General features: G+C 49.3%; 3 protein-coding genes across 5 annotated transcripts in view; all 3 read right to left on the reverse strand.

Annotated features, from left to right (window-relative positions):
* Positions 1 to 1,179: 1,179 nt before the first annotated feature.
* On the reverse strand, positions 1,180 to 3,806 carry LOC121294324 (60S acidic ribosomal protein P2-like). Its single transcript, XM_041217926.1, has 4 exons — positions 3,579 to 3,806; positions 2,219 to 2,267; positions 1,600 to 1,701; positions 1,180 to 1,296 (listed from the first exon to the last, which is right to left on the reverse strand). Exons 1-4 carry the CDS (start codon positions 3,699 to 3,701, stop codon positions 1,220 to 1,222), a joined length of 351 nt encoding a protein of 116 aa, XP_041073860.1. The 5' UTR covers positions 3,702 to 3,806; the 3' UTR covers positions 1,180 to 1,219.
* A 3,944-nt stretch (positions 3,807 to 7,750) lies between these two features.
* LOC121294860 (cell cycle exit and neuronal differentiation protein 1-like) lies at positions 7,751 to 13,259 on the reverse strand. The gene is made up of 2 exons (XM_041219004.1): positions 12,990 to 13,259; positions 7,751 to 8,492 (listed from the first exon to the last, which is right to left on the reverse strand). Exon 2 carries the CDS (start codon positions 8,430 to 8,432, stop codon positions 8,049 to 8,051), a length of 384 nt encoding a protein of 127 aa, XP_041074938.1. The 5' UTR covers positions 8,433 to 8,492; positions 12,990 to 13,259; the 3' UTR covers positions 7,751 to 8,048.
* A 6,267-nt stretch (positions 13,260 to 19,526) lies between these two features.
* Positions 19,527 to 24,954, reverse strand: part of LOC121294307 (mitochondrial glutamate carrier 1-like) — a 23,359-nt gene continuing 17,931 nt past the window's right edge. For all 3 annotated transcript variants that reach the window (XM_041217894.1, XM_041217895.1, XM_041217896.1), the window contains exons 6-10: positions 23,806 to 23,924; positions 22,836 to 22,998; positions 21,622 to 21,776; positions 20,154 to 20,229; positions 19,527 to 19,566 (exon numbers count right to left, since the gene is read on the reverse strand). In XM_041217894.1, coding sequence (XP_041073828.1) covers positions 19,527 to 19,566; positions 20,154 to 20,229; positions 21,622 to 21,776; positions 22,836 to 22,998; positions 23,806 to 23,924 — 553 coding nt within the window. The remainder of the gene's footprint in view (positions 19,567 to 20,153; positions 20,230 to 21,621; positions 21,777 to 22,835; positions 22,999 to 23,805; positions 23,925 to 24,954) is intronic.

Raw genomic sequence — 24,954 nt, forward strand, 5'->3', positions numbered from 1 at the left:
CTCACACTCCCTAGCCAGTGTGTATATTATACACCGCTCACATTCCCTAGCCAGTGTGTATATTATACACCGCTCACACTCCCTAGCCAGTGTGTATTATACACCGCTCACACTCCCTAGCCAGTGTGTATATTATACACCGCTCACATTCCCTAGCCAGTGTGTATATTATACACCGCTCACACTCCCTAGCCAGTGTGTATATTATACACCGCTCACACTCCCTAGCCAGTGTGTATATTATACACCGCTCACACTCCCTAGCCAGTGTGTATATTATACATAGCCAGTGTGTATATTATACCAGTGTGTATATTATACACCGCTCACACTCCCTAGCCAGTGTGTATATTATACACCGCTCACACTCCCTAGCCAGTGTGTATATTATACACCGCTCACATTCCCTAGCCAGTGTGTATATACCACTCCCATTCCCTAGCCAGTGTGTATATTATATACGATGAGATTGCAGGGTGTTTTCGCCCCGTCAGTTCCCTCTCCGGTTCTTAGACTCACCCAGGAGTCCTGCCCAACACGGGCACTCCACAGTCAGGGTTCCTGCTGATTCCCCAACTTTCACTCAGGTCAATGAAACAGAAAATAAAATCACAACAGGGCGATATTAGAAACTCATTTCCACCCCCTTGTGTTTGCATTGTGTACCACAGCACAGTAACAGATTAAAGACCAGAGCAGTGGTATGCAAGGGTGGTTCTAGCAGGCTGTGTCCAAACACAAACACTCTCCCCCCACCCCCCAACACGCTCAATCGTACAGTAGTGTCCATCTCGTTACAGTGCTAGGCAGCATGGATACCCATCGCTCCCATGCAGTATCCTGTTATTGACACAGAAACTCAGGTTGAGAGACTTACAGCAGCCCAGTGTTAGCCTCCACTAAACACAGACCATGACCAACACCCCCCCTTCCCAGAGCCGAGCGACTGGGAGTGAGGGAGGGGATGGTGTGACTAGAGAGGCTAGAGGTGAGAGACTAGGAGGGAGGTAGGCAGTGGGTTCTAGTGGTTAGAAGAGATTAAAATTATGTGAGCAATGTTTAGAGCTGGCCGTTTAAAAACCAAGGACTAGAACTGATCCCAGGACCAAGGCTGTAAAACCAGAGGGGAGCAAGACAGGAGTCATTGCAGAAAAGAATCTGACAAACAAGGAGGCCGTCTCTGGAAAACTGTTTTTATTGGACACCGACACACAGCTGTTTAATCAAAGAGACCGAATCCCATGTCGTCATCAGACTCCTCAGATTCCTCCTTCTTCTCTTCCTTTTTCTCCTCAACTGGGAAACACAGACAGAAAACAGAAGACATCAATTCCAACTGCAATGGGAGGCTCAGACACTGCCACCTGCTGATCACAGCTGCTACTGCAGCTTCAACGCTCAGTACATGACGCTGAAACTGTTTGAATTGGTTATTTTGTGACTATTTATGAGACAATGAATTGGACGTTAAAATGAGCAAAAATAAAAATTAGGGCTGGAAAGCGCAGGCAATCACAAACCCTCATCATTCGAGATCCAGTCACTTAATGATCTGCCAGTATCTGGTGATGGGAGACAGGAAGGGAAGAGAGGACTCACCTTTAGCAGGGGCTGCACCACCACTCCCAGCAGCTGCAGCTCCTGAACTCGCCACTGCAACAGCGGCGCCACCTGCTGGAACACTGGCCAGCTTGCTGTAGCCTGCAAAAACAAAACAAAGCCAGTCAGACCCTGGATGTACACGCAGCCCTGCTCCCACAGACCAGGGATTCCCAGCCCTGGTCCGGGGGATTCCCAGCCCTGGTCCGGGGGATTCCCAGCCCTGGTCCGGGGGATCCCCCCCGTGGCTGCTGGTTTCATTCCAAATGAGCTCTGTTACTCAGCTAGACCCTTCATTGAAATGAAACTTTGCTTAAAATTAGGGCTTTAACTGTTCTCAGCTCTTAAAAAGCTGCAGAGTTCAAGTTGCTTATAAAATGTTACAGCTACCCTGAAATCTGCAAACACAGGGCTGGGAATGACGGCTATGCCAATCCTCTATATAAACATGCAAACCCTGTACATGCCAGTTGGTGGAAACGTTTCACTGAATTCTCATTGAAGTCACTGAGAAAGGCTTCTAGTCCAAACAGATGTCTATTTATGAAGTTTCTTTCAGTGCTTCTGAATTTAGCGCTGTGTCTCCCACAAGATGCAGAACTTGGTTCCTCAGACTCACCCTGGGCAATGACATCTTCCACCTTCTTTCCAGACAGCTCGTTGATCACCTGAAACCCAAAACATAAGCTCCTGTCAGCTCAGAACCCACCTTCCACACCCCAAAACACACACTCCCATCCGCTCAGAACCCACCTTCCACACCCCAAACACACACTCCTGTCAGCTCAGAACCCACCTTCCACACACACACTCCCGTCCGCTCAGAACCCACCTTCCACACCCCAAACACACACTCCTGTCAGCTCAGAACCCAGAACCCACCTTCCACACCCCAAACACACACTCCTGTCAGCTCAGAACCCACCTTCCACACCCCAAACACACACTCCTGTCAGCTCAGAACCCACCTTCCACACCCCAAACACACACTCCTGTCAGCTCAGAACCCACCTTCCACACCCCAAACACACACTCCTGTCAGCTCAGAACCCACCTTCCACACCCCAAACACACACTCCTGTCAGCTCAGAACCCACCTGTCCTCAGAACACCTCCCACACACACACTCCCGTCCGCTCAGAACCCACCTTCCACACCCCAAACACACACTCCTGTCAGCTCAGAACCCACCTTCCACACACACACTCCCGTCCGCTCAGAACCCACCTTCCACACCCCAAACACACACTCCTGTCAGCTCAGAACCCACCTTCCACACACACACTCCCGTCCGCTCAGAACCCACCTTCCACACCCCAAACACACACTCCTGTCAGCTCAGAACCCACCTTCCACACCCCAAACACACACTCCCGTCAGCTCAGAACCCACCTTCCACACCCCAAACACACACTCCTGTCAGCTCAGAACCCAGAACCCACCTTCCACACACACACTCCTGTCAGCTCAGAACCCACCTTCCACACCCCACACCCACGCTCCCGTCCGCTCAGAGCCCACCTTCCACACCCCAAACACACGCTCCTGTCAGCTCAGAACCCACCTTCCACACCCCAAACACACGCTCCTGTCAGCTCAGAACCCACCTTCCACACCCCACACCCACGCTCCCGTCCGCTCAGAACCCACCTTCCACACCCCAAACCCACGCTCCTGTCAGCTCAGAATCCAGAACCCACCTTCCACACCCCAAACCCACGCTCCCGTCCGCTCAGAACCCACCTTCCACACCCCAAACCCACGCTCCCGTCCGCTCAGAACCCACCTTCCACACCCCAAACCCACGCTCCCGTCCGCTCAGAACCCACCTTCCACACCCCAATCCCATTTTATTATTGGTGTCTCGTCTTGAATCTGGTCTATTCATGTCTCTCTTTGTACTCGTGCTGCACTGTTGATGTACCTGTGCTGGCCCTGCCTAGGGGCACAGAGTGAATTAACTAGAATCCCCTGCCCACCTTGTCCATGCGCACATCATCCGCCTCGATGCCCACGCTCTCCAGGATCTTCTGCAGGTCTCCGGATTTGGGGGAGTCTTTGCCGCCCAGGACGGCCAGGAGGTAAGCAGCTACGTAACGCATCCTGCGGGAGACCAGCGAGTGAGCGCAGCAAGGACACGGGTTCAACACACAGGCCAGCGGCTGGAAACACAGACCCCCGCTAGCACCGGTCTTGAGATTCCTTTACCTGAAGTAACATCAGCGCTAATCAGGGTCTGTGAAACCAAGCAGCGAGGGGAACAGACTCTGCATACCGGAGGACACTGGAGCCTGTTACTGCCCTTGCAGAATTCGTATTGTTGGTTACACAGTGTATATAATTCTCCACTGCTACCAGAAATGACATTGTGCCCAGCTCTTACAGAGGCGAGCATCTTTCAATGCCAGAAGCTGTTGGATTAAACAGATGTCGATGTAATGGTACAGATACAACGCAATCGGTCTGACAAACACATAACCACTGCAGTTATTAAAATACGAATTCAGTTTATCAATGACTCGTCTTCACCTTACACTATCTATATCTATCTAGTGCATGGTGAAGAAGCGGGGTCTATGACAATTCATCACGGAGGGTACATTATCACAGCTGTTTAAAACGCTACAGATTTAAAATAACCGGTGCGGCGCTTGCAGGTAGTTTGATTTAACCAGTAGGCGCGAGATCACCACATTTACAACACTGTTTTGTGTGCCATCAATAAACACACAACGACATCTCAAACAACACCACCCAGTGCTCGCGCATCAGTTTCTCGCTCATGTACACAGCATCCAAAAATAATAGACAGCACTAATGAGCGCCACGTATCGCCTGACCACGCAGTGCACATACCAGCTACTAAATATAGTTGTTGTGCGCACACACACAATCGTGCCGAAAAAGTACTGTAGCTCACTTACGCAATTCACGCCGCCGACAATGACCAGGCACAGCACTCGCGCATGCTGCCCGCAGCTGGACGCGCTGCACACATGCATCGTGTGATTGAGCCCATAAAATCAATTGCTCCCACCAGCCGCACGCGTCACCGCGCCCACACATCATAAACACCTACTCATGGAGATTATATATATAATATCTAATATATATACTATATATATATATTATATATAATCTATGTGTGAGTGTGTTAACTTAGATTAAACAACACACACACACACACACTGACCGAGTTGCGCCTAGCCATCGTGCTCAGCTTCTTGTGCTCGCGCCCAGGGGTTGCCGTCCGGCGTGGCCGTAGGACTGTTTCCGGCCCCGCGCTCCGACCCCCTCGTGCTACACGCACAGTGGCTCGCGAGCACTGGAGATTTTTTCCAAGCCGTAGCACTTAGCCCGCGGTCACTTGGGGCTAATTGTGTTTTGGCATGCCCTTGCGCGCCGGCACCGGCGCGCGCATGCCCCCGGCTTCGGGCCAGTACGCCGCACGCGCACGCACGGATACCGCACCAGGCCCATAAATTGGGCAGAGACGTGCCTAGCATGAGTGAATGCGAAACTGCCCTTCGCGTCTCTTTGCGCACGTAGTTGTCAGCAGTCGCAGCCTCGCCTTGTTTCACACTGGCTGTCGGCGCCCCCTTGTTATTCACGCGGACCTTACCGTGTTTTGCGCCGAGGCTAACACAGTGTTTTTTTATATTGGTTCGGTTGTTGTTTCATCTGCCCGGGGCACCACGGTGGCGACGCGTCCTGAAGACACCCCCCACGCGTTAGTGTGTTGTCGAGTCTTTTTTTTGGTTTTTTTAGGAGTCCCGTACGTCATCCTGCGACAGTGAAGTAAACTGCGGATGGTACCTCAGACTGCTAGGCCCACCGAGATTGGGTTAGGTCCAGAAATGGGAATGTAGAAAAAGGGGGGGCAAGAACAAGATATATTGGTTGACTTACTACCGCTTTAAGAGGGCAGTTTGAGCCGAAATGGAGGCCCATATGACACAACCCCGCTGAGCATTTCACATGTTTACTGTGCATTTCACATGCTTACTGAGCATTTCACATGTTTACTGAGCATTTCACGTGTTTACTGTGCATTTCACATGCTTACTGTGCATTTCACATGTTTACTGAGAATTTCACATGTTTACTGTGCGTTGTTGAGCATTTCACGTGTTTACTGTGCATTTCACGTGTTTACTGTGCATTTCACATGTTTACTGTGCGTTGTGCATTTCACGTGTTTACTGTGCATTTCACATGTTTACTGAGCATTTCACATGCTTACTGAGCATTTAATTTCTCCTGTGCTTACTGTGCATTTCACATGTTTACTGTGCATTTCACATGTTTACTGAGCATTTCACATGCTTACTGTGCATTTCACATGCTTACTGAGCATTTCACATGCTTACTGTGCATTTCACATGTTTACTGAGCATTTCACATGTTTACTGTGCATTTCACATGTTTACTGAGCATTTCACATGCTTACTGTGCATTTCACATGCTTACTGAGCATTTAACATGCTTACTGAGCATTTCACATGCTTACTGTGCATTTCACATGTTTACTGAGCATTTCACATGCTTACTGAGCATTTCACATGTTTACTGAGCATTTAACATGCTTACTGTGCATTTAACATGCTTACTGAGCATTTCACATGCTTACTGAGCATTTAACATGCTTACTGTGCATTTAACATGCTTACTGAGCATTTCACATGCTTACTGAGCATTTCACATGCTTACTGAGCATTTCACATGTTTACTGTGCATTTCACATGCTTACTGAGCATTTAACATGCTTACTGAGCATTTAACATGCTTACTGAGCATTTAACATGCTTACTGAGCATTTAACATGCTTACTGAGCATTTAACATGCTTACTGAGCATTTAACATGCTTACTGAGCATTTCACATGCTTACTGAGCATTTCACATGTTTACTGAGCATTTCACATGCTTACTGAGCATTTCACATGCTTACTGAGCATTTCACATGCTTACTGTGCGCTTGTGCATTTAACGTGTTTACTGAGCATTTAACATGCTTACTGAGCATTTCACATGCTTACTGAGCATTTCACATGTTTACTGAGCATTTCACATGCTTACTGTGCATTTCACATGTTTACTGAGCATTTCACATGTTTACTGTGCATTTCACATGCTTACTGAGCATTTAACATGCTTACTGAGCATTTAACATGCTTACTGTGCATTTCACATGTTTACTGAGCATTTCACATGTTTACTGAGCATTTCACATGCTTACTGTGCATTTCACATGTTTACTGAGCATTTCACATGTTTACTGTGCATTTCACATGTTTACTGAGCATTTCACATGTTTACTGTGCATTTCACATGCTTACTGTGCATTTCACATGCTTACTGTGCATTGTGCATTTCATGTTTACTGTGCATTTCACATGTTTACTGAGAATTTCACATGTTTACTGTGCGTTGTGCATTTCACGTGTTTACTGTGCATTTCACGTGTTTACTGTGCATTTCACATGTTTACTGTGCGTTGTGCATTTCACATGCTTACTGTACATTTCACATGTTTACTGTGCGTTGTGCATTTCACGTTTTACTGTGCATGTTAACTGTGCTTACTGTGCATTTCACATGCTTACTGTGCATTTCACATGTTTACTGTGCATTTCACGTGTTTACTGTGCATTTCACATGTTTACTGTGCATTTCACATGTTTACTGTGCATTTCACATGTTTACTGTGCGTTGTGCATTTCACGTGTTTACTGTGCATTTCACATGTTTACTGTGCGTTGTGCATTTCACATGTTTACTGTGCATTTCACATGTTTACTGTGCATTTCACATGTTTACTGTGCGTTGTGCATTTCACGTGTTTACTGTGCATTTCACATGTTTACTGTGCGTTGTGCATTTCACGTGTTTACTGTGCATTTCACATGTTTACTGTGCGTTGTGCATTTCACGTGTTTACTGTGCATTTCACATGTTTACTGTGCTGCACTGTAATGTGTAGGACCCGAGTCTTTCCATGTCCAGTTTTAATAATAGCTGTTTGTGTAACGCCTTTAACACATGCACAGAGAAGAGCCTGTCTGTCAGTGTATCATGGCTTGAAGTTCTTAATGAACAAGGCGCGTCAGTGAGCTTTCAGAAGAAGACAAGACAAGACTGAAAGACTCGGCTCTGGGAATACATCTATTTTTATTCACACGCCTCAGTGACAACTCACGTAGGGTACAGTAAGGAACAGAGAGTAAATCAAGGAGCACACACACACACACACACAGGCAGACGGACAGACAGACACCAGCATGACCTGCATACGGTGTGCAGAGAGGACTGTATCTCGCTAATATAAAGGTTCCCCATAGTAAAAGCATAACACAGTGTACTAAAGCATAGGGAAGCATTGTGAAGCACAGAGAGTGTCGTCATGGTATTCTATACATTTACAGAGTATCCACTGCCGTCTGCCCCTCTTCATTTCTTGCGCGCCAGCAGCACGGCTCCTATAATCACAGCGGCGGCAGCAGCGATGACGGCCCCACCCAGGAGGAAGGGTTTGAGGGTCTCGAAGGTATCGCAGGCGCTGCCCTCTGCTGGCTCCCCCTCCCCTCCGGCGCTCTGCTCCCCGTCGCGGTCGGGTTCCGATAACGGTGCCTCGGGCATGTCCGAGCTCTCCGGAGCCGCGGTGGTGGGAGCAGGGGCAGGCTTGGGCTCTGCGGGGGGCTGGGAGGGCAGTTTCCCAGGGAGGGGGGCTGGTTCCGCTGGCCTGGCTTCCTCCTTCTTTGCTGTTTTCTCAGGCCCCTTGGTGGCGGGTTTGGGGTCTGTCTTGGCGTTGCTGGGCTTCGCTCTGGAATCCATGGCTCTGTTCTGATCTTCCTGTCCGCACTGCTGCTGCTGCTCTCGCTGTTACAGATACTCCTTCAGATAAAACAAGAAGAACAGGCAGGCGTTGAACAGAAGCTTCACCCCTTACAAAACATTTCACCTCAGTAGAAGCATCGCAAAGTGTAATAACGCACAGGAAAGCCTGGTAAAGCACAGGTAAGCATTGTAAAGCCCAGAGAGGTACGGTAAGGCACGTTTGGTAAACATGTTAATGGGGAATGCATAGCATGTGGGAAAACACTGTGGTAAACTTTGATAAGGGATCCACCCAGTAGCACTGATCAAGTGAAAAGCTAGACAAGCAAACAGATAGTCATGTGCTGCTGCTGAGTTCCCTACACTAGACTGTATTGAATTAGCTGCTCTCAGATCCCCAGTACAGCACTGAGTTCTCTACACTAGACTGTATTGAATTAGCTGCTCTCAGATCCCCAGTACAGCGCTGAGTTCTCTACACTAGACTGTATTGAATTAGCTGCTCTCAGATCCCCAGTACAGCACTGAGTTCTCTACACTAGACTGTATTGAATTAGCTGCTCTCAGATCCCCAGTACAGCACTGAGTTCTCTACACTAGACTGTATTGAATTAGCTGCTCTCAGATCCCCAGTACAGCACTGAGTTCTCTACACTAGACTGTATTGAATTAGCTGCTCTCAGATCCCCAGTACAGCACTGAGTTCTCTACACTAGACTGTATTGAATTAGCTGCTCTCAGATCCCCAGTACAGCACTGAGTTCTCTACACTAGACTGTATTGAATTAGCTGCTCTCAGATCCCCAGTACAGCACTGAGTTCTCTACACTAGACTGTATTGAATTAGCTGCTCTCAGATCCCCAGTACAGCACTGAGTTCTCTACACTAGACTGTATTGAATTAGCTGCTCTCAGATCCCCAGTACAGCACTGAGTTCTCTACACTAGACTGTATTGAATTAGCTGCTCTCAGATCCCCAGTACAGCACTGAGTTCTCTACACTAGACTGTATTGAATTAGCTGCTCTCAGATCCCCAGTACAGCACTGAGTTCTCTACACTAGACTGTATTGAATTAGCTGCTCTCAGATCCCCAGTACAGCACTGAGTTCTCTACACTAGACTGTATTGAATTAGCTGCTCTCAGATCCCCAGTACAGCACTGAGTTCTCTACACTAGACTGTATTGAATTAGCTGCTCTCAGATCCCCAGTACAGCACTGAGTTCTCTACACTAGACTGTATTGAATTAGCTGCTCTCAGATCCCCAGTACAGCACTGAGTTCTCTACACTAGACTGTATTGAATTAGCTGCTCTCAGATCCCCAGTACAGCACTGAGTTCTCTACACTAGACTGTATTGAATTAGCTGCTCTCAGATCCCCAGTACAGCACTGAGTTCTCTACACTAGACTGTATTGAATTAGCTGCTCTCAGATCCCCAGTACAGCACTGAGTTCTCTACACTAGACTGTATTGAATTAGCTGGCTCTCAGATCCCCAGTACAGCACTGAGTTCTCTACACTAGACTGTATTGAATTAGCTGCTCTCAGATCCCCAGTACAGCACTGAGTTCTCTACACTAGACTGTATTGAATTAGCTGCTCTCAGATCCCCAGTACAGCACTGAGTTCTCTATACTAGACTGTATTGAATTAGCTGCTCTCAGATCCCCAGTACAGCACTGAGTTCTCTACACTAGACTGTATTGAATTAGCTGCTCTCAGATCCCCAGTACAGCACTGAGTTCTCTACACTAGACTGTATTGAATTAGCTGCTCTCAGATCCCCAGTACAGCACTGAGTTCTCTACACTAGACTGTATTGAATTAGCTGCTCTCAGATCCCCAGTACAGCACTGAGTTCTCTACACTAGACTGTATTGAATTAGCTGCTCTCAGATCCCCAGTACAGCACTGAGTTCTCTACACTAGACTGTATTGAATTAGCTGCTCTCAGATCCCCAGTACAGCACTGAGTTCTCTATACTAGACTGTATTGAATTAGCTGCTCTCAGATCCCCAGTACAGCACTGAGTTCTCTACACTAGACTGTATTGAATTAGCTGCTCTCAGATCCCCAGTACAGCACTGAGTTCTCTACACTAGACTGTATTGAATTAGCTGGCTCTCAGATCCCCAGTACAGCACTGAGTTCTCTACACTAGACTGTATTGAATTAGCTGCTCTCAGATCCCCAGTACAGCACTGAGTTCTCTACACTAGACTGTATTGAATTAGCTGCTCTCAGATCCCCAGTACAGCACTGAGTTCTCTACACTAGACTGTATTGAATTAGCTGCTCTCAGATCCCCAGTACAGCACTGAGTTCTCTACACTAGACTGTATTGAATTAGCTGCTCTCAGATCCCCAGTACAGCACTGAGTTCTCTACACTAGACTGTATTGAATTAGCTGCTCTCAGATCCCCAGTACAGCACTGAGTTCTCTACACTAGACTGTATTGAATTAGCTGCTCTCAGATCCCCAGTACAGCACTGAGTTCTCTACACTAGACTGTATTGAATTAGCTGCTCTCAGATCCCCAGTACAGCACTGAGTTCTCTACACTAGACTGTATTGAATTAGCTGCTCTCAGATCCCCAGTACAGCACTGAGTTCTCTACACTAGACTGTATTGAATTAGCTGCTCTCAGATCCCCAGTACAGCACTGAGTTCTCTACACTAGACTGTATTGAATTAGCTGCTCTCAGATCCCCAGTACAGCACTGAGTTCTCTACACTAGACTGTATTGAATTAGCTGCTCTCAGATCCCCAGTACAGCACTGAGTTCTCTACACTAGACTGTATTGAATTAGCTGCTCTCAGATCCCCAGTACAGCACTGAGTTCTCTACACTAGACTGTATTGAATTAGCTGCTCTCAGATCCCCAGTACAGCACTGAGTTCTCTACACTAGACTGTATTGAATTAGCTGCTCTCAGATCCCCAGTACAGCACTGAGTTCTCTACACTAGACTGTATTGAATTAGCTGCTCTCAGATCCCCAGTACAGCGCTGAGTTCTCTACACTAGACTGTATTGAATTAGCTGCTCTCAGATCCCCAGTACAGCACTGAGTTCTCTACACTAGACTGTATTGAATTAGCTGCTCTCAGATCCCCAGTACAGCACTGAGTTCTCTATACTAGACTGTATTGAATTAGCTGGCTCTCAGATCCCCAGTACAGCACTGAGTTCTCTACACTAGACTGTATTGAATTAGCTGCTCTCAGATCCCCAGTACAGCACTGAGTTCTCTACACTAGACTGTATTGAATTAGCTGCTCTCAGATCCCCAGTACAGCACTGAGTTCTCTACACTAGACTGTATTGAATTAGCTGCTCTCAGATCCCCAGTACAGCACTGAGTTCTCTACACTAGACTGTATTGAATTAGCTGCTCTCAGATCCCCAGTACAGCACTGAGTTCTCTACACTAGACTGTATTGAATTAGCTGCTCTCAGATCCCCAGTACAGCACTGAGTTCTCTACACTAGACTGTATTGAATTAGCTGCTCTCAGATCCCCAGTACAGCACTGAGTTCTCTACACTAGACTGTATTGAATTAGCTGCTCTCAGATCCCCAGTACAGCACTGAGTTCTCTACACTAGACTGTATTGAATTAGCTGCTCTCAGATCCCCAGTACAGCACTGAGTTCTCTACACTAGACTGTATTGAATTAGCTGCTCTCAGATCCCCAGTACAGCACTGAGTTCTCTACACTAGACTGTATTGAATTAGCTGCTCTCAGATCCCCAGTACAGCACTGAGTTCTCTACACTAGACTGTATTGAATTAGCTGCTCTCAGATCCCCAGTACAGCACTGAGTTCTCTACACTAGACTGTATTGAATTAGCTGCTCTCAGATCCCCAGTACAGCACTGAGTTCTCTACACTAGACTGTATTGAATTAGCTGCTCTCAGATCCCCAGTACAGCACTGAGTTCTCTACACTAGACTGTATTGAATTAGCTGCTCTCAGCCGTCACCCTCTCACCCTCTCGTCACACCTCCTCGCAGTGTTCGTTAAACACTCGGCAGCCTCCCGACATAACTCATCCAAAGACTCAAGATGTTACTGCCACGCAGTCTAATATTACCGTCGTATGTTAATAATTGTCGGCCCCTGTATAGTGTGTACCTACAGTGGTTAAAATTTTGGTGATCATGTTGGAAGACCAACTACAATCGCTACCCTCTCCACTCATACAAAACAAACTGTGCAGCGGATTAAAAAGCACTAAACAGCCCTGTGGTAGATGGACGAGGGAGGGGAGGGGAGGGAAAGGGAGAGGAGGGGGCTTCAGCATCCACTCTGCAGGTCTACGCCAGAACCAGGCTCCAGGATTGGGCCCACTGCAGCACTCAGCGTCCTGGCAGTGCAAAGAGGGAGCCAAACCAAAATAAAATCGACGCACTTGGAGGAACCCGCCTGCAGTCTGGTGTGCAGCCCTGCACAGCCCTGCACATCCCTGCGCAGCAAACAGAAACCGCAGAAGAGCAACGAGGGAGTAGAGCTAATTAGAGAAAGGGCAATCTATTACCTGGGGTCTGTGTTCTCTCTCGCTCTCTCCCTGTGCGTGGTCCTGTGGTTCTCTCGGCTGCCCGCTCTCCGGAGCAGAGGGAACGACGAAGGAGGGAGGCTGCTGGATCAGTATCACGACAAGGAGAAAGAGGCAGTGTGTGGCAGAGGCGAGGAGGGGGGAGGAGGAGGGCTGGGATGTACCAATGAAGGGGGGGGGAAAGTGAGTCAGCTGTGAAAAGGTAGAAGTCTTGCTGCAGACGCAGGTTGGTTGAAGGAGACATGTTCTAGGGATGTACCATGTGTTTCTGGGGGGCGTGTGTACGAGGCTGGAGAAAAGGCTGTCAGGGTGTACCATTCTCTTCTTGTTGTGGGGGGGGGGGGGGCATAACAGTCTGGGATGCTGGTGCTGGTTATGTTACACAATGACATCTGCAGGAGGGAGATGCATTATTAATCACACCAATGGATTATTAATCACACTGACAGATTGAACTCTGGCTGCAGTGGTAAAATGCATTTCCCACACCGCACCTCTTGTTCCTGTGTTGGTAACGAATCCTCTTTGAGTTGATCTCGAGGAGTGCAATGCTTGTTTGTGGTTCACTATTCGCTTGTTAGCCCGGCTCCTCTCTGTTGGGTTCTTTGCTGAGTCCAGGCTGCAGCATATGAAGCTCCCACTATCTCTTGACTGTCCTTGTTTCTGTCTGGTTGTCTGTGTTTTGGCGCCACCCAGAGTGACAGTGCGGTACTGTTATTTTACACATCTCACCACATTCCAGTGCAGTAAAACTGCTCTGAGCAGACTAATCAGGACCCGTTAGGGGGACCATGTGACTGTGTTTGGGACAGGTCTGGCTCTTTAACTCCCACCCCAATGCATTCTGGTAAGTGTAGTCCTGCCGCTCTTACAGGAAAGAGAAAGTGAATGGTACCGGAGACAGGTCAAACCCAGGATGCACTGGGGTGAGTTGAAAACCCTGTCGCGGTGAACATGGAGTCCTATGGTCACCTTAAGGGTTTATATGACTTTCCAAATCAAGAAACCTCCTAAATAAGACAGGACACGACCCCTTCCACCTGTTCCCGGACTGTGCTTTACAGTATTGTAATGTACATACCAGAGTCTGAGGGTTGGCTAGTGCACAGGAGCACAGAACAACACAACATGCTAGCAAGGGGCTGTTGGGGTAACAGTGGGGGGTGGGGGGGGGGGGTCTGATAATTGGGGTTCAAGGACTTGCTGCACTGTGTCTGAAAAAGATACTCGATCATCAACCGTCTGCATTTCACTGCAAATAAAACAAGCAACAGCTTTGCTGGTGTTCATAATTCACACGTTTATTGTAAAGTCAGAGAGATAACCCCGGACTACACAGCAATAATGCACATGATACAAGAGCAGCTAGGGGGCGCCACACTGGTATGAACAGACAGGAGAACCGCCCGCCTCGTGAACACAGAATCAGGTCATGGGCAACACAACATGACATACTACCGATCAATACTCAATAATCAATAAGAGGTACGATGACAGCATTACAGGGACCGGGACGAGCTGGAGACACAGTGTAGTTACACAACACAGCCTCAAGGGGTCGAAACACTCAGCAGCCGTTTCCCAAGGCAATTCGCTGCCCCTGATAAAGGTTCACCACAGGAAATTTGCAGGGTAACTTTGCAGTATTCCTTCCATGCTTTCCCCATTCAACACAGTTCATCCTGGTTTGCCATGTTATTTTCTATTTGGTTTACCATACCTCTCTAGGACAGAGGGAAGGAGACACAGAGCAGGGTGAGGGGATGAACTGGGTTACCAAGCCACGCTGTCAATGCTGAATCATTGGGACCGTTTATGACCCGACTTGACAAAGTTCTGAGACCAATCAGCTGCTCGGAACCGGACGAGTTCTGATGGGCATTCTCTCGTTAGTAAACGTTCTTATGTTGGAATGCTTGCCTGTGCTTTGCCATGTGGTCTCTGCTTTTACTAAGGGAAACGTTTCCAAGTGGTGACGACACAAGCCGTGTTTATGGTGAATGCACAGTATTAGCATGGGAAAATAAACTGCAAAGCTACCATCGTGAACTTTTTTAAGAGACCCTAACGCATGAAATCTTAAGCAGCAGACTGGCTGATCGGGGGTTAGCAAATCCAATCTTCAGTGTGCACACAATGCTCCTTCTCAAACCAACAGCTTTGCAGAAAAAAAAAACGAGAAAGAGGTTTGCGCTCAACTTTGCTTCCCTTCCCTCGGTCACATTCCTGGGTTCCAGTGAGCAGCATAAGTCCCAAAACTGGAGAGCAGCGCTAAAGTTCTTAACAAAAAAACCCCACAATATTCAATATGTGCGTTTCACATGCTACAGCAATACACGTCGACACACACACTCTCTCTCGCTCTCAGCGTGCACACGCCTAAATCTGCACATCAGTAAACAGTTTTTGGATTTATGAATGCCAACAGTACCACACACGGTGTTGCAGCAGCTTCTGTTAATTACTTTATAATCACTAGCATTATTAGAGCTATAAACATCTCATTACACATCCCAACCTAGGCCTGGATGCTTGACTGTATGTGCTTGCGTGTGCTTTCTCTGTGCACACGCGTGTGCGTGTCAGTGCTCAGCACACATTGTACCATCACACAGGCATACAAACTACATGCATATATACACAGCACAGTCTTTGTGGCAATGAAAGAAGCCTGTGCAATAGTTGTGCTAATTCATGTAAAATACCCGGGGAATCCACACACACACACACACACACACACACACACACACACACACACACACACACACACACACACACACACACACACACACACAACACGAAGAAGGAAGTGGACACCGCTGAAAGCGAGAAGTCCGTCACCTGGAGCGACTCGCTCTTCAGACAGAATCACCCCGACACAATGGTCCAGTATGTGTACTGCACTGCCCCCTGCAGGTTTCCGTGGTGCAGTCACTCTAGTAAACTGCACAAGACCTTCACAAACTCAGTACGCATTGTCAAAGTAAAGCTGGAAGATTCTGAGTCAAGCAGACTGGCTTCAGTGCACTGAACACCTTGACAAATCACTACAACTTGTACGTAATTTGCAAACTGCCTTTGGCCAAAAACCTTTGTTTTTGAAGTGCTTGTGGTGACAGAATGACTGCAGCACAGGTTCAAAAGTCACTTGACGATTACACAGGCAGACCTGCGGCACAGTGGGGTCTAGTGAGGGCAGCAATGCACTGTGATGCACAGTGACTCTGAACCCAACCATAACCCTGCTCGTCCAATCAAGAGACCATTGAGACATCCCTGTACAGGCAGAGCATATAAAACAGTGTACATTAAAATCAACAACAGAAAACAAACAGACAACACTACTAATTATATATATATATATATACACACACATTGATATTTAGATATAATTTAAAATAATTTACTACACATAAACAATGGAATGCTTTTGAAAGTTCTGGAATTGCGTGGAGGGTATGGAGGGAAGGTCATGCGAAGGTCAGAGACAATCGAACCATTTTTTTGGTTTTTTTGTTTGCATAGGCCCCTCCCACAGCTTCTGGCTTGACCAGTCCAGTGGTGCTTCGTAGGCGGCACCCAGCTCCTGACCCCCCTCACCCCCCCAGGTTTCTGAAACAGGACAGGACCTTTTGTGCTACTGTGTTTAACAAAATCAATCATGCACTACCACTGAGAACATCACAATCAGCCTCAATTAAAACAATCAATTCAGAAAGAAACAATCAGATTAGAGCTGTGAGAAACTGTATACCCATCAAAAACATGAGCACAACATAAACATGAGCACAACATAAACCAGCCTGTCACTCCGACCCGGGGATAAACCAGCCTGTCACTCCGACCCGGGGGATAAAAACCAGCCTGTCACTCCGACCCGGGGGATAAACCAGCCTGTCACTCCGACCCGGGGGATAAACCAGCCTGTCACTCCGACCCGGGGGATAAACCAGCCTGTCACTCCGACCCGGGGGATAAACCAGCCTGTCACTCCGACCCGGGGGATAAACCAGCCTGTCACTCCGACCCGGGGGATAAACCAGCCTGTCACTCCGACCCGGGGGATAAACCAGCCTGTCACTCCGACCCGGGGGATAAACCAGCCTGTCACTCCGACCCGGGGGATAAACCAGCCTGTCACTCCGACCCGGGGGATAAACCAGCCTGTCACTCCGACCCGGGGGATAAACCAGCCTGTCACTCCGACCCGGGGATAAACCAGCCTGTCACTCCGACCCGGGGGATAAACCAGCCTGTCACTCCGACCCGGGGATAAACCAGCCTGTCACTCCGACCCGGGGGATAAACCAGCCTGTCACTCCGACCCGGGGGATAAACCAGCCTGTCACTCCGACCCGGGGGATAAACCAGCCTGTCACTCCGACCCGGGGGATAAACCAGCCTGTCACTCCGACCCGGGGGATAAACCAGCCTGTCACTCCGACCCGGGGGATAAACCAGCCTGTCACTCCGACCCGGGGGATAAACCAGCCTGTCACTCCGACCCGGGGATAAACCAGCCTGTCACTCCGACCCGGGGGATAAACCAGCCTGTCACTCCGACCCGGGGGATAAACCAGCCTGTCACTCCGACCCGGGGGATAAACCAGCCTGTCACTCCGACCCGGGGGATAAACCAGCCTGTCACTCCGACCCGGGGGATAAACCAGCCTGTCACTCCGACCCGGGGGATAAACCAGCCTGTCACTCCGACCCGGGGGATAAACCAGCCTGTCACTCCGACCCGGGGATAAACCAGGGGGGGATAAACCAGCCTGTCACTCCGACCCGGGGGATAAACCAGCCTGTCACTCCGACCCCGGGGGATAAACCAGCCTGTCACTCCGACCCGGGGGATAAACCAGCCTGTCACTCCGACCCGGGGGATAAACCAGCCTGTCACTCCGACCCGGGGATAAACCAGCCTGTCACTCCGACCCGGGGGATAAACCAGCCTGTCACTCCGACCCGGGGGATAAACCAGCCTGTCACTCCGACCCGGGGGATAAACCAGCCTGTCACTCCGACCCGGGGGATAAACCAGCCTGTCACTCCGACCCGGGGGATAAACCAGCCTGTCACTCCGACCCGGGGGATAAACCAGCCTGTCACTCCGACCCGGGGGATAAACCAGCCTGTCACTCCGACCCGGGGGATAAACCAGCCTGTCACTCCGACCCGGGGATAAACCAGCCTGTCACTACGACCCGGGGATAAACCATCCTGTCACTCCGACCCGGGGATAAACCCGCCTGCCCTCTGTGACCCAGCAGGGTTTGGATGGAGGTTTAATCGCTTCAATTAAACAATCTAGACCAGGGTTTGCAACAAAGGCCAGGACTGGAAAGGCCAGCTTGCTTGAAACAATTGTTTATATTTTTATGTCTATGATGAACAGTTGATACATTTAAATATTGGAAACCCCTCTCAGCGCCCAGCTAACCTATCTGTCAGTCACTCAACAAATTCAAAGCCAACACAGAAGAAGCTTTCTTTTTGTTTTTAGACCCCTGGCTACAAAATATTCATTGCGAGGGTCCCTGAGTCACGTTCCGCTGTGTCTGGAGTCCTTGGCGCCGCCTGCGATTCTTCATTTGAATGTGAAGCGAGACACGGGGGGGGGATCTCAGGGGCAGAACGACTTGAATTCAAACAGTCAAGGTTAAAAATTTAAAAATAGACGAATAGGTCAACTAGTCGTCACTTTAAAGACAGAAGATGAATAAGAGGAGTCTTTGTGAAGGAGTTGCTCTGCTTCTGAGCACACTGCATGGTAACACTGTCCTGTTTGTAATTTTAAACTGCTAGGAATTTTTTAAATGATCCGAATTATCAATATTCTAAAACTTTGTTCCTGCCGTGCTTCTGTCCCTCTGAAACCACACGCTTCAGAATTGCTTCGGAATCGCTTCAGAATCGCTTCAGAACCACTTCGGAATCGCTTCGGAATCGCTTCAGAACCACTTTGGAATCACTTCGGAATCGCTTCGGAATCACTTTGGAATCGCTTCGGAATCGCTTCAGAACCACTTCGGAATCGCTTCGGAATCGCTTCAGAACCACTTTGGAATCGCTTCGGAATCGTATGATGTGCTATTAGTCGACCGCCAGCTTTCAAATGAACTCAAAGGTAATGGGTAACACCTGAAAGGGGAGTGTTGACTTCGTTTTCCTGCTGCCCTCTCCCTGCAGGCCTGGGCGTGAGGTTGAGGTGGGGGTGAGGGGTAGAGGAGGGGGGGTGAGGGGAGAGGGGTAGAGGAGGGGGTGGGGGGGGGGTGAGGATTAGAGGAGGGGTGAGGGGGTGAGGTGGGGGTGAGGGGTACTCACGAGGAGGGGTGAGGGGTGAGTGGGGGTTAGAGGAGGCGGGAGGGCAGTTAGTCGTGTCCCTGGGGCAGGAAGTCTAGGATGACTCGCATCCACCAGGAAGTAGATGACGCAGACTGGCGATGCCAAAGAGCGGTCATGAGACCAGAAGCCGGCATGTACGCCCCCTGTGAGGAACCGCTCCTAGAAGGACCCTCAGAGGAAAGCAGTGGGACCCTCCTTGCGAAGGATCTTCCTGAGAGTGAGAGAGAGAGAGAGAGAGAGAGAGAGAGAGAGAGAGAGAGAGAGAGAGAGAGAGAGGCAGACAGGTTACAGTCTACAGCTTCTAGAACTCCAGAGTTCACACAAACTGATTAATACAAAAACATGTGTGAACAAGATAAAGTGAAAGTGTTCAGTGCAAAAACACACACACACGCACACACATGCATGCACACGCACACACACACACCACACACTGATTTTGCACGGAACACGTGTGCACACGCATACCAACACGCACAACAACACCCACACGGACACCACCACACGCACAGCAAACACAGCAAACACACACACACAACTGTGTGACTGCACACGTACGCACAACACACCAGTGGTGTGACTGTGGACACACCCACACACGCACACGCACACACACACACACACGCACAAGTGCGACTCCTGTGTGCAGTGCTATAACTGACCCGGGGGCTGCACACAGTAAGAGGGGTCTTTCAGGGGCTTGGTTCCCTCACAAGAACGCTGCAGCAGTGACTGCACTCGAACCCCAGTTCCTGTTTGCATGGTAACAGCAGAGCTGCAGCTTGTTGTTAAGGTTACCTGACACAGTCCACTACTCCGGAGTAAGTGTCCTCATGAGCTCCTCTCTGTAGAGACTGCAGCCTCGTCTTGATCACTGTAACACAGAGACACACACACAGACGATTCAGAACCGCAGACCAAACACAGAGACACACACACAGACGATTCAGAACCGCAGACCAAACACAGAGACACACACACAGACGATTCAGAACCGCAGACCAAACACAGAGACACACACACATGATTCAGAACCGCAGATCAAACACAGAGACACACACACATGATTCAGAACCTCAGATCAAACACAGAGACACACACACATGATTCAGAACCTCAGATCAAACACAGAGACACACACACATGATTCAGAACCTCAGATCAAACACAGAGACACACACACAGACGATTCAGAACCGCAGATCAAACACAGAGACACACACAGACGATTCAGAACCACAGACCAAACACAGAGACACACACACATGATTCAGAACCTCAGATCAAACACAGAGACACACACACATGATTCAGAACCTCAGATCAAACACAGAGACACACACACATGATTCAGAACCTCAGATCAAACACAGAGACACACACACATGATTCAGAACCGCAGATCAAACACAGAGACACACACACATGATTCAGAACCTCAGATCAAACAAAGAGACACACACACATGATTCAGAACCGCAGATCAAACACAGAGACACACACACATGATTCAGAACCTCAGATCAAACACAGAGACACACACACATGATTCAGAACCGCAGATCAAACACAGAGACACACACACATGATTCAGAACCTCAGATCAAACAAAGAGACACACACACATGATTCAGAACCGCAGATCAAACACAGAGACACACACACATGATTCAGAACCTCAGATCAAACACAGAGACACACACACATGATTCAGAACCTCAGATCAAACAAAGAGACACACACACATGATTCAGAACCTCAGATCAAACAAAGAGACACACACACATGATTCAGAACCTCAGATCAAACACAGAGACACACACACATGATTCAGAACCTCAGATCAAACACAGAGACACACACACATGATTCAGAACCGCAGATCAAACACAGAGACACACACACATGATTCAGAACCGCAGACCAAACACAGAGACACACACACATGAGTCAGAACCTCAGATCAAACAAAGAGACACACACAGATGATTCAGAACCGCAGATCAAACACAGCGACACACACACATGATTCAGAACCGCAGACCAAACACAGAGACACACACACATGAGTCAGAACCTCAGATCAAACAAAAAGACACACTCAGACGATTCAGAACCTCACATTGAACACAGAGACACACATAGACAATTCAGAACCTCAGATTATACTCCCCCCCCCCCCCACATGATTCAGAACCTCAGATACCTTGCCACCCCCTGTACCTGCCCATGTGAATAACGTTCACAGACCCCCTCCCCTCCTCACCGTCGCAGGGGTTCACAGCCACGGCCGCGGTGCTCCCAGCCACGCAGCCCGCCAGGAAGGACACGTAGAAGGGAGCCTTGGTGTCGGGGTGCTTCTGCCCCAGCTTGTTCAGGTTAGCAAACAGGGGGAAGTAGATAATGGAGAAGGGGACGTCCCTGGAACACACAGAGAGGGGAGAGGGGGGTGAGCTGCGCAGTGAGTATTGTGCAGTATGAGATGTGCAGTGTGTATTGTGCAGTGTGCAGTGTATATTGTGCAGTGTGAGGTGTGTGTGTGTGCAGTGTGAGTGTGCAGTGTGTAGTGTGCAGTGTGTATTGTGCAGTGTGCGGTGTGCAGTGCGGGATGTGCAGTGTGTATTGCGCAGTGTGCGGTGTGCAGTGTGCAGTGCAAGATGCGCAGTGTGAGATGTGCAGTGCGAGGTGTGCAGTGTGTATTGTGCAGTGTGCAGTGTGTATTGTGCAGTGTGCGGTGTGCAGTGTGAGATGTGCAGTGTGTGGTGTGCAGTGTGTATTGTGCAGTGTGTGTGCAGTGTGTATTGTGCAGTGTGTATTGTGCAGTGTGCGGTGTGCAGTGTGAGATGTGCAGTGTGTGGTGTGCAGTGTGAGATGTGCAGTGTGTAGGTGCAGTGTGCAGTGTGTATTGTGCAGTGTGCGGTGTGCAGTGTGAGGTGTGCAGTGTGTATTGTGCAGTGTGTATTGTGCAGTGTGCGGTGTGCAGTGTGAGGTGTGCAGTGGGAGATGTGCAGTGTGTATTGTGCAGTGTGCGGTGTGCAGTGTGGGATGTGCAGTGTGTATTGTGCAGTGTGCAGTGTGTATTGTGCAGTGTGTGGTGTGCAGTGTGAGATGTGCAGTGTGTGGTGTGCAGTGTGAGATGTGCAGTGTGTATTGTGCAGTGTGCGGTGTGCAGTGTGAGGTGTGCAGTGGGAGATGTGCAGTGTGTATTGTGCAGTGTGCGGTGTGCAGTGTGAGGTGTGCAGTGTGTATTGTGCAGTGTGAGATGTGCAGTGTGTATTGTGCAGTGTGAGGTGTGCAGTGTGTATTGTGCAGTGTGCAGTGTGCAGTGTGAGTGTGCAGTGTGAGGTGTGCAGTGTGTATTGTGCAGTGTGTGGTGTGCAGTGTGAGATGTGCAGTGTGTGGTGTGCAGTGGGAGATGTGCAGTGTGTATTATGCAGTGCACAGTGCAGATTGTGCAGTGTGAGAGCACTATGTCTGTACCTGGCCAGCGTGGCCCCCAGGCCCTTGTAGAGCCCTGCGATGCCCTTGCTCCTCAGCAGCTCCCTGCTGATCTGCATGGCAGTCTGGGGCCTCTTTATCTCCGTGGCAACAGTGCTGGCAGGAGCAGAGCTTACAGCCTGTGGCATCAACTTCCTCTGAGCCTCTGGAAGAGACAAGGGGGGGTATGAGGGGGGGGGCAAACACACACACTCACACACTGTCTGACTGTCTGTGTCTGTCTCTCTGTCTCTCTGTCTATATATACATGTTTAACCCCTTCAGTACTGGGCACTAGAGTTTAAAGTCACTCAAAAACAAGACCATCTGACCTTTTTATGCTATTAAACTCAGTCCAAAAATCAATCACATACAAACTTCTATATATAAAATAAAAATAACTCCAGTGCAGTGGGGTTGGGCTCTGGCTCTTCCAGTGCAGTGGGGCTGGGCTCTGGTTCTTCCAGTGCAGTGGGGCTGGGCTCTGGTTCTTCCAGTGCAGTGGGGCTGGGGTCTGGTTCTTCCAGTGCAGTGGGGCTGGGGTCTGGTTCTTCCAGTGCAGTGGGGTTGGGATGCTCACGATGCCTCATATCGGCCCTATTTGCTTTACTGCAGTCCAACAAGACAATGGAAAAATACTACAGACCGAAGCACAGTACTGTACCAGCCATGGCCAGCAGAGGGCAACTGGGCCCTTTTCTTATTTCCCAGGCTGCCTTGACCCGAGTCACACTGCACCTGTCAGCACCTGTCAGCGCTATTCACCTCTCACAAAACAAACAGGCTACTAAGAATACACTGGAGCACAAACACCTAGCAATGCAGCTCCCTCCTGTAACCCTGCAGGGAGCTCATTCCACACTGGACTCACAGACAGCAGGGTTACTACTGCTCCCTGCTCCCTGCTCCCTGCCTCCTGCCCCCTGTCCCTTGCTTCCTGCTCCCCCAATCCCTAGCCCCCTCCCCTCCTCACCTATCCTCCCTGCGTCCTGCAACTGTATCTTGAGCATCTCCATGGGTGTGGTGACGATCACTTGACAGGTCCCTGCGCCACACCCAGCCAGCATCTCCTTGAACAGGGTCAGCTTCTGCCTGCCAGAGAGAGAAAGGGGAGGGGAGAGTGTGAGAGGAGGAGAGAGAGGAGGGGAGGGAGTGAAAGGAGGAGAGAGAGGAGGGGAGAGTGTGAGAGGAGAGAGAGAGGAAGGGAGAGAGTGAGGAGGAGAGAGAGGAGGGGAGGGAGTGAGAGGAGGAGAGAGAGGAGGGGAGAGAGTGAGAGGAGGAGAGAGAGGAGGGGAGAGAGTGAGAGGAGGGGAGAGTGTGAGAGGAGAGAGAGAGGAGGGGAGAGAGTGAGGAGGAGAGAGGAGAAGAGAGAGTGTGAGAGGAGAGACAGGAGGACAGAGGGAGGAGAGAGAGTGTGTGAGAGGAGAAAGGAGCAGAGAGAGGAGGAGAGAGAGATGTAATACTTAGTGGCGCTAATCGAAGGGATTTCTCTGCTCTGACTCTAAAAATAATGTTGTGATTATTCAGTAGACACAATTGCCACTCTCTCTCTCTCTCTCTCTCTCTCTCTCTCTCTCTCTCTCTCTCTCTCTCTCTCTCTCTCTCTCTCTACCTGCTTCCGGGATGAAGTGAGGCTTGCAGAGACAGGGAGAGGGAGAAGGGAGAGGAAGAGAGAGAGGATTGAGGAGAAAGGAGGGAGGAGGGAGCTCTCTGCCAGTGCAGACAGATGGTGATTAACTCTGGGGTTGGAACGAGAAGCAATGATTAGCGGGACAACATTATCAAGGACTTGTTTCGTCTTGAGATATTATAATGGGTAATAGTGCTGAGGTCTGAGTGCTTGTTCTTGTTCGATGTTGCAGGGAAATAAAATCTGTGCCGCAGTCAGCAGGATGGGGTTCCTGTGAATCACACATGCTACACACCAAGAGAGCCGGCCTCCAGCACCCCTGGAGCGCTCCAGTCATTTCCAGAAGAACTCACACCCTGATTTTGATCAGGTGTGTCTCCGGGGGTCTCGCTGTGCACAGCTGGAGTTGGCATTGCAGGTTGCACATATTTTTATGCCACACTTAGCGGGTTCTTTGTCTGATAACCACCTGCAACCTCTTTATCAGAGAGA

Source organism: Polyodon spathula, chromosome 19, assembly GCF_017654505.1.
Source record: "Polyodon spathula isolate WHYD16114869_AA chromosome 19, ASM1765450v1, whole genome shotgun sequence".
Classification (NCBI taxonomy): domain Eukaryota; kingdom Metazoa; phylum Chordata; class Actinopteri; order Acipenseriformes; family Polyodontidae; genus Polyodon; species Polyodon spathula.